Here is a 13,463-nt window from a genome sequence, read left to right as displayed (position 1 = left end):
GGGCCATATACTGGTGCTGGAAATTGAAGAAAGGATTCTCTTCCACAAATCACTCCTGCTGTATCTGTCCTTACTCGGTTTGCAGAGTAATTAGTCTTTGCACAGTGAGTAGTCTTTCTAGAAGGCTGAATAGCCTGAGATTCTAAGACTGGGGCTGAGTCACGTGGGCTACAGTACAGAGCAAAATTAAAAGCACAGTTTAATAGTCTTTTGTTGGTGCCCAGCTGTACTTTACAGTTGGCTGTTTGGTAGGGTCAGAAGTGGAAGCAGATGAAAGATGCTGCTGATGCCCCCAGAACTCCCTGGTGCTCCTAGCTGATAAGCCTGAAGTTCAGAGTTTAAGCAGATTTAATTTTTCATGTAGCCAAGATATGGACAAGTCAAACTTCAAAATCACAGTAAAGTGCACTGATTTTTCCCGATTATTGAAAATGTATGTCCCCTCCTCTGTAAAGGTTTTTGTAATCTTCCAAGAGAAAAAGTTCTCTTCCTCCTCGGAACTCAGAGCAATATTACATTTACCTTTCTCTCAGCGTGTATCTCTTTCCTGCTTTTTACATATTTTTATATGCTCAGTAACTATTGCCTTCTTGTGAGGGCAGAGACTGTATCAGACCTCTTTGTATCATCCACCCGGCTTTGTACACTTTAGGCATTTAATGCATCTGTTGCCTTTAACAAAAATGGTTCCCACAGATTAATTTAGGACTATTGCCTTGGGACGGTGATTAGGACTCTGTGCTATCACTACAGGGGGCTCAGAACTAAGATCCTACATGCTGCGCGCGTTGTGGCCAAAAAAAAAAAAGGACTATTGCCTTGATTGCATAGGACTGCAAGGGCTTGATCACCTTATATTCACTGGATCTAAACCCTATCATTTTAAGGCAGAGAATAAGCAACTGGCCCTTAGACCACAGCTATGGGGGAGAGTCTGACTCCTAGGCCAGCCAGTGTCCTGCCCACTATATCAATTGCAGTCTTTCATATTAGGCATTCCTATCCTGCTCCTAGGGAAAATCAAGGCAACCAACAATAGGAAACCCTACTTGAAATAAGGCGTTTGAAGAGTATAAGTCACTGTATCTTACCTGATGATTTTTACAGAGCTGGACAATGAACCCCCATATGATTACCTAACAGGTCTGTGGTTAACTTTTCCTTCCTTCCCCCCTCCCTTCCTTCCTTCCTCCCTCCTTCCCTCCCTCCCTCCCTCCCTCCTTCCCTCCCTCCCTCCCTCCTTCCCTCCCTCCCTCCTTCCCTCCCTCCCTCCTTCCCTCCTTCCCTCCCTCCCTCTCTTCATTTTGGTTGTGCTGGGTCTTAGTGTGACAGGCAGGCTCCTTAGTTGAGGCTCCAGGGCTCCTTTATTGTGGCATGCAAACTCTTTTTTTTTTTTGCAGTACGCGGGCCTCTCACTGTTGTGGCCTCTCCCGTTGCGGAGCACAGGCTCCGGACGCACAGGCTCAGGCCATAGCTCACGGGCCTAGCTGCTCTGCGGCATGTGGGATCTTCCCAGACCGGGGCACGAACCCGTGTCCCCTGCATCGGCAGGTGGACTCTCAACCACTGTGCCACCAGGGAAGCCTGCATGCAAACTCTTAGTTGAGGCATGCATGTGGGATCTAGTTCCCCGACCAGGGATGGAACCTGGGCCCCCTGCATTGGGAGCGCGGAGTCTTAAGCACTGCGCCACCAGGGAAGCCCCATGTGGTTAACCTGTAACCTGGTATTCAAATAGTCTCAATGCCCTGCTCCTAACCTTCGTAATCATAGGCCTACTAACTCCACACCCACACCCGAGAGCCATGCTTGTGCAAAACTGAACTACTGATGGGTATACACACTTTACTCCAGAGGAAACTAATCCCCTTGCCTTCTATTTCCAACCCCACTGGTCTCTTTGATCTATCAAATGCCACCTCCTTTGTGAAGCCTCACCCTCTTCCCTTCAGCTAAAAGTAACTTTTCCATTCTCTGAACTTTGCCGCTCCCTTACGGCACCAAATCTAAATCTTGAATTATAGTTACATACATCTTATCTTCCCTACTGTAATAAGCATAGTGAAGGCAGAGTTTGTGTCTGATTTTTTACCTTAAACAGTGAGCTTATGGGTAAGAGGCAATGAACATGCTGCTTAGTCTACCCAAGTCCCCATCCTCTCTCATTTAGGCTTGGGCAAAAGCCTTCTAACTCTTCCTTGGATTCCACTAGGCTCTTCTATCCTGATCCTTTTGAAACACATCAGCTCGAGTTAGTTCCTTACTCAAAGCCCTTCACAGACTTTCCATGTCCTCACTACACCACTTGACTAATTTTGCTGCTATCACACTGGCCTTCTTGCTTTTCTTCTATCATGCTAACCACCTCCTGCCTCAAATGCCTTACATTTGATGTTCTTTCAGGATAGAATAGTGGCTATTAATAGAATACGGGACTTCCCTGGTGGCACAGTGGTTAAGAATCCACCTGCTGACGCAGGAGACACGAGTTCGAGCCCTGGTCCGGGAAGATCCCACTTGCCGCAGAGCAACTAAGCCCGTGCACCACAACTACTGAGCTTGAGCTCTAGAGCCCGCGAGCCACAACTACCGAGCCTATGTGCCACAACTACTGAAGCCCATGTGCCTAGAGCCCATGCTCCGAAACAAGAGAAGCCACTGCAGTGAGAAGCCCACGCACTGCAACGAAGAGTAGCCCCCACTCGCCACAACTAGAGAAAGCCCGCGTGCAGCAACGAAGGCCCAACGAGCCCAAAATAAATAAATAAATAAATAATAAATTTATTTAAAAAAATAGAATACGGTCTAAGATACTAGGTACCATTTGCTTCCTTACTCAAATCAGGTTGTCTTCCCCCCCTAGAGATCCTTTTTGGCCATTCTCTAGCACCCCTGTTAAGGGTGAAACCAGAGTGCCTGGTTTGGACAGTTGGCTTTACCACTTACTGGGTGTATGATGTGGGGGCAAGTTAACCTTTTTCTTCCTCAGTTTCCTCATCAGTAAAATGGGGATAATAATTACACATATTGATTGCTTAGAACACTGCCCACCTGGTACACAGCAAGGGTTCAATAAGTTATTGCTTTTCCTCGTAGTGCTCATCACCATCTGACATTTTTACATATTAGTCTGTCTCCTACACTTGAAAGTAAGCTCCTTTAGGGCAGGACTGTTTTATTGGTGATTTTATCCCTAGCTCCTAGAGCAGTGTCTGGCTATAAAGAACTTCAATGAATTTTGTTGAGTATGAATGGATTTATTCAATGTTTAAAAAAAAACATAACCTACTGAATTGTATTATTTTCTTAAAAAGGCTTTCCATACTATGTGAATATTAATATTGACAGATCTATGTATTGTACTTTGTTGCAGAGGAAACCTCCTTGGCCTTTAAATTCAAGTGGAAAATAGCCACAAAGAGGAACAACGTATCTGAAAAAAATCTAGTCCACTATACTGTGTTATTGAACTAGATCAGTTATAGCTAACTTATTATGTGATAATACCAGAGTACTAGGAGAAAAAATGGATAATTGTGTGCTTACCACACAGTAGCTTCGAATGATTACTAGCAAATTACAAAAGCACTTGAAAAAGAGAATGCAGAAGTTATACTTAAGATTTTGACAATTGTATACACCTATGTAACCACCACTGTGCTCTAGATATAGAACACTTCCATCACTCCAAAAAGATCTCCCTGCCCTTTTTTTTCTAACAAACTCCCCGTCTTTGCAAGGCAAACACGTGGCAGGCAAAATAACGACCCCCAGAAAGATGTCCTTGTCCTAATGCCCAGAACCTGTGAATATGAACATACCTGTGACTATGTTATACGGCAAAAGGGACTTTGAGATAGGGGATTATCTGGTATATGGGTAGGCCCAATGTAACCAAAAGAGTCCTTAAAAGTAGAAGAGGAAGGGCTTCCCTGGTGACGCAGTGGTTGAGAATCTGCCTGCCAATGCAGGGGACATGGGTTCGAGCCCTTGTCTGGGAAAATCCCACGTGCCGTGGAGCAACTAGACCCGTAAGCCACAACTACTGAGCCTGCACGTCTGGAGCCTGTGCTCTGCAACGAGAGGCCGCAATAGTGAGAGGCCCGCGCACTGAGGTGAAGAGTGGCCTCCACTTGCCACAACTAGAGAAAGCCCTTGCACAGAAATGAAGACCCAACACAGCCAAAAATAAATAAATAAATAATCATATTAAAAAAAAAAAGTAGAAGAGGGAGACAGAAGAGTGAGTCAGAGAAAGGTGCTACAGTGGAAGAAGAGGCAGGAGAGATTTGAAGTATAAGAAGCACATGACCTACTCTTGCTGGCTTTGAGGATGGAGGAAAGGGGCCACAAGCCAAAAAGTACAGGTGGTCTCTAGAAGCTGGGAATACCGGCAAAGAAACAGGGACCTCAGTCACGACCATTAGGACTGAATTCAGCCAACAACTTGAATGAGCAAGGAAATGGATTCTGAGAGCCTCCAGAAAGAAATGCAGCCCGGTGGCAACTTGATTTTAGCCCAGTGAGTCCCATACTGGACTTCTGACCTACAGAATTGTAAGATAATAAGTTTGTGTTAAGCCCTAAGTTTGTGGTAATTTGTTATGACAGCAATTGAAAATTAATGCTCTACTGAAAATTTCTATGCTCTATCACTATAGAGTAGTCTTCTCTGTTTTTGTACTTTATATACATGGAACCATATAGTAGACTTCTTTTGTGGCTGGCTTCTTTCAATTATATGTATACACACACACACACACACACACACACACATTTTTTTGTCGCACCCTGAGGCATGTAGGATCTTAGTTCCCCGACCAGGGATCTAATCCGTGCCCCCTGCATTGGGAGAGCAGAGTCTTAACCACTGGACTGTCAGGGAAGCCCCTCACTTATAATGTTTTTGAGATTCACTTATATTGTTTGTAACAGTAATTTTTAAAAAACTGCTGAGTAAGTAGTCCATTGTAAATACACCATAACTTACTTATCCATTCTCTCGATGATGGACATTTGGATTCTTTCTGGTTTTGGGGTCTCATGAAGATGTACATTCTTGTACCACTCTTTTTATAGACATGTTTCCATTTCTCTTGGGTAAATACCCAGCAGTAGAACTGCTGGGTCACAGGAGAGCTGTATGCTTAATGTAAAAAGAAATTGCCAAACGGTTCTCCAAAGTGGCTGCGTCATTTCAAATTCCTACTGGCAGTGTGTGGGTTCCAGTTGCTCCGTATCCATGAATTTGAGCAGATTGTATTCTCATTTTAACTTTTCTTTTTTTTTTTTGCGGTACGCGGGCCTCTCACTGTTGTAGCCTCTCCCATTGCGGAGCACAGGCTCCGGACGCGCAGGCCCAGCGGCCATGGCTTACAGGCCCAGCCACTCTGCAGCATGTGGGATCTTCCTGGACCGGGGCATGAACCCGTGTCCCCTGCATCGGTAGGCGGACTCTCAACCACTGCGCCACCAGGGAAACCCTGTATTCTCATTTTATGTATGAGGAAAAAAAAGATACCCAGAGAGGCTGATTTGCCTAAAGCCATATGGTTTGTATGAGCCAGAACCAGCACCCTGGTGCTCTCCATACTGGAGTTTCCCTACTTTCTATCTGCACTCCCTCACCCTTCAGTGTTGCGTTCTCTCTCATCTTGATAGTTGTCCATCACATTAGTTTAATTTTCTTGCTATTTTTATGCCTTCCAAGGGAAATGACAATTTAAAAAATGATGTAATATTTATTGTACCTATCTACTTAAAATTTTTTAATGTATAAAAATTACATTAAAACATCAATATGCAATTATTTTCCCACCACTCAAAAATTTTAATATGTATTGAAGATTCTGGACCAGAAAATGTGTAAAGAGAAGACAAGGAATATCAAAATAACTTATAACAAATTTCTAAAACCTCTCACATTTTAAAATTTGTAAGACAAAAATATGATTTAAATACATGTTTGCCATTATGGTATAGATAAGAAAATAGTATCCATACTAAAATTAATTCATCCTACTTATCAAAATTCCTAGTATAAGAGTGAAAATACTCAGATGCTTATAAATAGGTATTCAAAAGTTTCTCTTGGTCAACATTCTTTGGTGTTCATAAAACTGCATATATTATTATGTATCTATTTATCATACAGTCTTTTCAGACTATACATTCAGTTTAAATTGGAAATGAAAAAATATACATATTACTATAGAAAGTAGTTATAGAGTAAGTATTTTGATTTCATAGTGCCTAAGGGTTTATGAACAAGATTTACTTATTAAACTTTAAAATAACCACCTAATTCTTTGATATTTCTTCTACATCTACATGTTCCAGAAATTAAAAAAAAAGTTACATCTATAGGCAGAAAATTAACTCTGAGTTGACAATTATTTATGACTCTCTCCACTGGCTGTTCTACAACATAGGAAAAGATGAAAAGCCTAGCATTGCTTGGATGCCAGCTTAATAAGCAACTTGGAATGCCAGATGCATAACAAGAAATGGAATATTCTACTTTAGAGGAAGAAGACAGAGTGAATAACATGAACACAACTTAGTCTAAGTTCTTTACCCTAATAAAGTAATTATTCATGTGCAAATATTACCAAAAGTAAAAAAAATTTATTTTACAGAGTGGTTGGCTTTTGTAATACATCAAAGACTGTCATGTTATCCTTCACTATTCTCACTGCTGCCTCGTATCAGTGGTTGAAGTTTCTCCCAAATAATTTAGTTTACATTTAAAGTGGCAATACAGGTTTTACTTAATGGATTTAAGTTATAATTAGAAACCAGTTTTATATACAGAAAATCCATAAATATAGAACTTTTATTCCTATTTTACCCTAGGGCTATGCAAAAAATTGACTAAAAATTTTTCATTTGGGTCTTTGTAATAAACATGTAAATACATTATTTACAATGGAGATGCTTTCTTACAGAAAGTAAACACACAGAAGTTATTTTGGTCTTCACTAGAATCCATCATTATATGTTCACTTTTGAAGATATGATACATCATGTTCACTTAAATTTTAAGTTTCCTGTTTTACACATAATTTAAACAATTATTTTATACAATTAATGCTTCATTCTGTATTTAAATTTCCTTTAAGAAAGATTCCTTGATCCAACTGTAGGGAGCTTTTTTTTTTTTTTTTTTTTTTTTTGCGGTATGCGGGCCTCTCACTGTTGTGGCCTCTCCCGTTGCGGAGCACAGGCTCTGGATGCGCAGGCTCAGCGGCCATGGCTCACGGGCCCAGCCGCTCCGCGGCATGTGGGATCTTCCCGGACCGGGGCACGAACCCGTGTCCCCTGCATCGGCAGGCGGACTCTCAACCACTGCGCCACCAAGGAAGCCCTGTGAGGAGCTTTAAAATTTTTTTCAAATACCACAAAATGTTTCTGTACAATTATGTGCAATTTTCTTCTGGTGATATTATAAATACCCGGTCATTTCATCTTCATTGTTCATACCCCAGGGGTAATTCCCAAGTTATCTCACATGATGTAAGTACCATCTTTGTAGTATTTCATGGACTCCATTTGTTTTGTCATAGCCAGAACATCATGAAATCCAGTACTTAGGCCAGACATATGTTGAAAGTATGCTTCTTTTTCCACTTGAATTGTTAAGTTGTTTACTCCAGCATCTTTAAGTATTCCTGTAACCTGTTATAAAAATCCATACATTTAAAAGCATTTAGATTAATGCATTTAGTGCATTTGGATTAAATAATAGATATCACATTTTTTTGAATAGCCATAGATAGTCAATGATAAGTCCTTAAAGTAATGTTTATTATTTAGCTGGTCAAATATTACATAGGATCTTTTAGAAGGCCAGTAAATCACTGACCTGACATTCAAGGTAGAAAAGGAAAACAGCTACTGTTTCCAATTTGGTAGGTCTAGAATAGGGATACAGGAACTGTTTTGATCCTTATCTCCAACCATGACACATACCTGCCAACTTTATTATTATTATTAACTTAGGACTATATTTATAATACCTTATTTCTTGACCATCTATTGGGAACCAAGGTGGATTACAAATGAATTTTTTTTTTTTACATTAACTTAAGCTTGTTCTCCACATACTAAAACTTGACTTTATTTTTTACTACTTTTGGATATAAAACAAATCTAGATGTAAAAAAATAACTTATCCTTGGACAGCTGTAAGAATGATATTTTTAAACAATTAAATGACTACTGAGCTGTATAACTTACAATGTGTGCAATTACCTCAACTGAAATTATTTTAAAAACTTAGGATTATTACCTGCTGTACTATTCTTTGTTCCAGCACATCAGATGTCACCTGTATATGAATTGTTCCTGCCACAATACTGGCAGAATGACGCCAAAAATGTGGGTCTCGGTATGATATTATTCCTTCAATTTTCTGTAGCTGTCAAATAAAAGGAGAGGTGATATAAATGGATTTGAAGGCTAATTTACTGAACACAAAGCAGTCTTTTTAGTCCAGAAACCATTATTAACCTGATTTAAAAAAAAAAGTAATAAGGAGAGCCCAGAAATGAGAAAGGAATGGGAAGGACAACTAACTTCAAGTAAAGGTGTCTAAAATATTTTGACCTGGCAGTGATGCCAGGGAAGGAAGTTTGGAATAGGAAGTGAACAGGGTTACACAGGTGACTTTACACCCATTTTCACCGATATAAGATGTACTTTGCCTAGTCTAAACATTGGATACGTTCAATAAACCATGTTGTTTCCTTTATATTGATACAAACATTCCAGTATTATTTGTTATATTTGAGATAACACATGCAAAAGATATCCTTCATGTTCAACAATGGAAGGCTAGTCAAATAAATTATAGACTATCCACACAATGTAACACTACCCTGTCATTAAAAATGTATTAGACGGGCTTCCCTCGTGGCGCAGTGGTTGAGAGTCCGCCTGCCGATGCAGGGGACGCGGGTTCGTGCCCCAGTCCGGGAGGATCCCACATGCCGCGGAGCGGCTGGGCCCGTGAGCCATGGCCGCTGAGCCTGCGCGTCCGGAGCCTGTGCTCCGCAACGGGAGAGGCCACAGCAGTGAGAGGCCCGCGTACAGCAAAAAAAAAAAAAAAAAAAGAAAAAAAAATGTATTAGACTATTTATCAACATGACATAATTAAGTGGGGAAAAATTTACAAAGCAGTACATTTTTTTGGCCATTTTTATTTAAAAAATATTTTTATACAGAAAAACGACCCAAAAGCGTTTCTGGGCTTCCCTGGTGGGGCAGTGGTTAGGAATCCACCTGCCAATGCAGGGGACATAGGTTCAAGCCCTGGTCCGGGAAGATTCCACATGCCACGGAGCAACTGGGCCCACGCGCCACCACTACTGAGCCTGCGCTCTAGAGCCTGCGAGCCACAACTACTGAGCCCATATGCCACAACTACTGAGGCCCGCGTGCCTAGAGCCCATGCTCTGCAACAAGAAAAGCCACCGCAATGAGAAGCCCACACACCACAATGAGGAGTAGTCCCTGCGCACCACAACTAGAGAAAGCCCGTGCGCAGCAACGAAGACCCAACGCAGCCAAAAAAACAAACAAACAAAAAAACCAATAAATAAATAAAGAGATAAATTTTTTAAAAAGTGTTTCTTTCCAGGTAGTGAAATTATATGTGATTATTATTTTTTTCTTTTTTCTACTTTGAAACTTTCTGTAATGGATATGTATTATTTTTGAAATAAAAAACTTTCTTTTTTAGTAGGATGTATTAGTTGCCAATTATGAGAAAGTGAGAAAACTTTACTAATTTTATTTATGAAACCAGTGGGTTAAGATGCTATACCTTAAGTGTTCAAGATGCCAACTGTTCATCAACAGATCCTAATTACTTTAATATGATATGTCAGGGACTTCCCTGGTGGTGCAATGGTTAAGAATCACCTGCCAATGCAGGGGACACAGATTCGAGCCCTGGTCCGGGAAGATCCTACATGCTGTGGAGCAACTAAGCCCATGTGCCACAACTACTGAGCCCACGTGCCACAACTACTGAAGCCCGTGTGCCTAGAGCCCGTGCTCCGCAACCAGAGAAGCCACCGTAATGAGAAGCCCGCGCACCGCAACAAAGAGTAGCCCCCACTCACCACAACTAGAGAAAGCCCGCGCACAGCAACGAAGACCCAATGCAGCCAATAAATAAATAAACAAATAAATAAATAAATAAGATATGGCAAACCACAAGCTGAAATAACATTCTATTCTGTGTTTGGTTTTTCTATGAATTGCCTGTTTATGTTATCAGTCCATTTTCCTACAAGACTGTCATTTTCATTTCTTATTAGGTCAACTTATTTAATTTCAAATACTATTTTAAAAGGAAGAAGACTAGTAAAGAAATTATACACAGTACCTTTTCTAAGGCAATATGTAGTTCTTTTTCATATTCTGGTGGCAGTCTCAGAAGGAGAACCTGACAGGCATCCTTAATCAGTGGGACAACACTGAGAAATATTAATATAGCGATAAAAAGAGAACAGAGGGGATCAGCAATGAACCATCCAAACTGCTCTATAAGAATGGTGGATACGATCACACCAATACTGCCAAGTGTGTCTGCCAAAACATGTAGAAATACACCTACAAGTAAGATACATAAAATATTAAAAATTAAAGCACATTTAATTTAGTTCTTTTATTCATTGTACTGATATTACGAGGTACCTATTATTCACCAGGCACTCTGCTAGGGGCTGGTACTTCAAAATGACTAAACATGGTCACTTCCATCAAGGAATTCATGGCATAGTGGTGAAAGTAAGGATGTGGGCAACTATTACCAGTGTGGTGAGTTTTATGATGGTGTCTGGGAAAGCTTCCTAGAAATCATACATGAGCCAAGTTTTGACGTTACCTAAATTATTTCTACTAAATATCAGAATAGGGAATTCTCTGGTGGTCCAGAGGTTATGACTCTGCACTTTCACTGCTGAGGGTGAGGGTTCAATCCCTGGTTGGGGAACTAAGATCCCACAAGCCATGCGGAGTGGCCAAAAAAATAAATAAAAAAATAAAACATCAGAATAAATATCTCAACATAAATGATACTTCCCCCATATTTTTTTTCAGTACAATAAAAATTTCTTAGGTCTTTTATAGTGAAAGTGCGTAATGCACAGTTTCCCTTGCAACTAATATTTACTCAAATGTCACCATGAAAAGGACTCTATAATTACAATAATTTATTTTAAAAATTTGACATTTATGAACAGTTGTGAGCATTTTCTGTAACAGATGACTTTATACCTCTTTTTAGTTACAGGTTGGTTTTTTAAAATAAAATTGTTCCAAGAACCCAATACTTAATACAAATAAACAATGTCAATTCAGAACACAGTTGAAAGGTAGGACAGTATCTGGCAAGGACTCACCCCTCATGTTAGCATTCATGCCTCTGCCTGCAGATCCGTGGCTGTGACCGTGCCCATGGTCACTGTGTCCATGCACATGGTGAGAATGGCTGTGATCAGATGAGTGACAGCTTCCTTGAGAAGCTCCATGGGTATGGTTATGGGCATGGCTAAAGGCACAGATACCAATAAGGTTTACTATCAGCCCTCCAACTGAGACTGGCTAGCAAAAAAGAAAAAAGAAAACCTTTAAATTTGTAATTAAAAAAATAAACTTGTTATTTAAAAGTTATTATGTAGCTATATATGGTTTTTGGTTTACAGTTTTGAAAATATTCATAGTAAAACCTCATTAAATTCAATAAGAAAATTTTAAGTGTGAATTTTAGAATATTTTAGAAGAAGCATTTAACTTTCAAATACCAAAGTGTTGACAAGTAAAAGGATTTAGATTTGCTTTAATTAAATGATTAAGAATAAAAATGTACTTGATTCAGGGTTTATGAATAAATAAATGATGCTAAAGTTTTGTTTTGTTTATTTAAATAAAGAGTTTGAAAGTACTGCTTACTAGAGCAAGTATACATTGTACCTGAAATCTCATTTATATTACTAGGTAAATATCAATACTTTAAAAGGCAATGATTGTAATTTACTAATGAGTGGATTACAAATAAACACAGTCTTACTGTTTCTTAACTATAGTAAAATTTCCCAAAGTAAAAAAAGTACAATGGAAAAGCACTTTTTAAAAAACAAAGTAAATGAGATTATCTTGATTTAATGGTGCCACAGTAACACCCCAAAGGATACTTACCCTTGATTATCCCCTCTTACAAAAATGATTTTGAATAGTAGCTCTAGCTCAGGGCACTATTTAATTTACATACATCTACAATTTCTCCTTTAGAGAAATCCATTTGTTTTATTTTTAATTTTTTAAATTAAAAAAATTTTTTTAACATCTTTACTGGAGTATAATTGCTTTACAATGGTTAGTTTCTGTTTTATAACAAAGTGAATCAGCTATACATATACATATATACCCATATCTCCTCCCTCTTGCGTCTCCCTCCCTCCCACCCTCCCTAGCCCACCCCTCTAGGTGGTCGCAAAGCACAGAGCTGATCTCCCTGGGCTCAGTGGCTGTTTCCCACTAGCTATCTATTTTACATTTGGTAGCGTATATATGACCATGCCACTCTCTCACTTCATCCCAGCTTACCCTTCCCCCTCCACGTCCTCAAGTCCATTCTCGATGTCTGCGTCTTTATTCCTGTCTTGCCCCTAGGTTCATCAGAACCATTTTGTTTGTTTTTAAGATTCCATATATATGTGTTAGCATACGGTATTTTTCTCTTTCTGACTTACTTCACTCTGTATGACAGACTCTAGGTCCATCCACCTCACTACAAATAACTCAATTTCATTTCTTTTTATGGCTGAGTAATATTCCATTGTATATATGTGCCACATCTTTATCCATTCATCTGTCGATGGACACTTAGATTGCTTCCATGTCCTGGCTATTGTAAATAGAGCTGCAATGAACATTGTGGTACATGTCTCTTTTTGAATTATGGTTTTCTCAGGGTATATGTCCAGTAGTGGGATTGCTGGGTCATATGGTAGTTCTATTTTTACTTCTTTAAGGAACCTCCATACTGTTCTCCATAGTGGCTGTATCAATATACATTCCCACCAACAGTGCAAGAGGGTTCCCTTTTCTCCACACCCATTCCAGCATTTATTGTTTGTAGATTTTTTGATGATGGCCATTCCGACCAGTGTGAGGTGATACCTCATTGTAGTTCTGATTTGCATTTCTCTAATGATTAGTGATGTTGAGCATCCTTTCATGTGTTTGTTGGCAATCTGTATGTCTTCTTTGGAGAAATGTCTATTTAGGTCTTCTGCCTATTTTTGGATTGGGTTGTTTGCTTTTTTGATATTGAGCGACACATATCTTAATTGTGGAAGAATGAAAAACTAAACAACAGTTACAAGTCAATGTTGCTAAAAGAAGATTGCACAAGATACAATGGGAATATTCAGAAAGGGAAATCTAACACA

At 39.6% G+C, this 13,463-nt stretch overlaps 1 protein-coding gene across 1 annotated transcript in view; it reads right to left on the bottom strand.

Moving 5' to 3' along the window:
* Nucleotides 1-6,817: 6,817 nt before the first annotated feature.
* The window catches only part of SLC30A5 (solute carrier family 30 member 5), a 29,316-nt gene continuing 22,670 nt past the window's right edge, over nt 6,818-13,463 (bottom strand). The window contains exons 13-16 of the mRNA XM_060092985.1: nt 11,412-11,613; nt 10,394-10,620; nt 8,291-8,419; nt 6,818-7,677 (exon numbers count right to left, since the gene is read on the bottom strand). Of these exons, the coding sequence (XP_059948968.1) occupies nt 7,507-7,677; nt 8,291-8,419; nt 10,394-10,620; nt 11,412-11,613 (729 nt within the window). The 3' untranslated portion in view covers nt 6,818-7,506. The remainder of the gene's footprint in view (nt 7,678-8,290; nt 8,420-10,393; nt 10,621-11,411; nt 11,614-13,463) is intronic.

The sequence above is a fragment of the Mesoplodon densirostris genome, chromosome 3 (genome assembly GCF_025265405.1).
Source record: "Mesoplodon densirostris isolate mMesDen1 chromosome 3, mMesDen1 primary haplotype, whole genome shotgun sequence".
NCBI lineage: Eukaryota > Metazoa > Chordata > Mammalia > Artiodactyla > Ziphiidae > Mesoplodon > Mesoplodon densirostris.
Note: the sequence above shows the minus strand (reverse complement) of the source record. Positions and strands in the feature narration are given on the sequence as shown.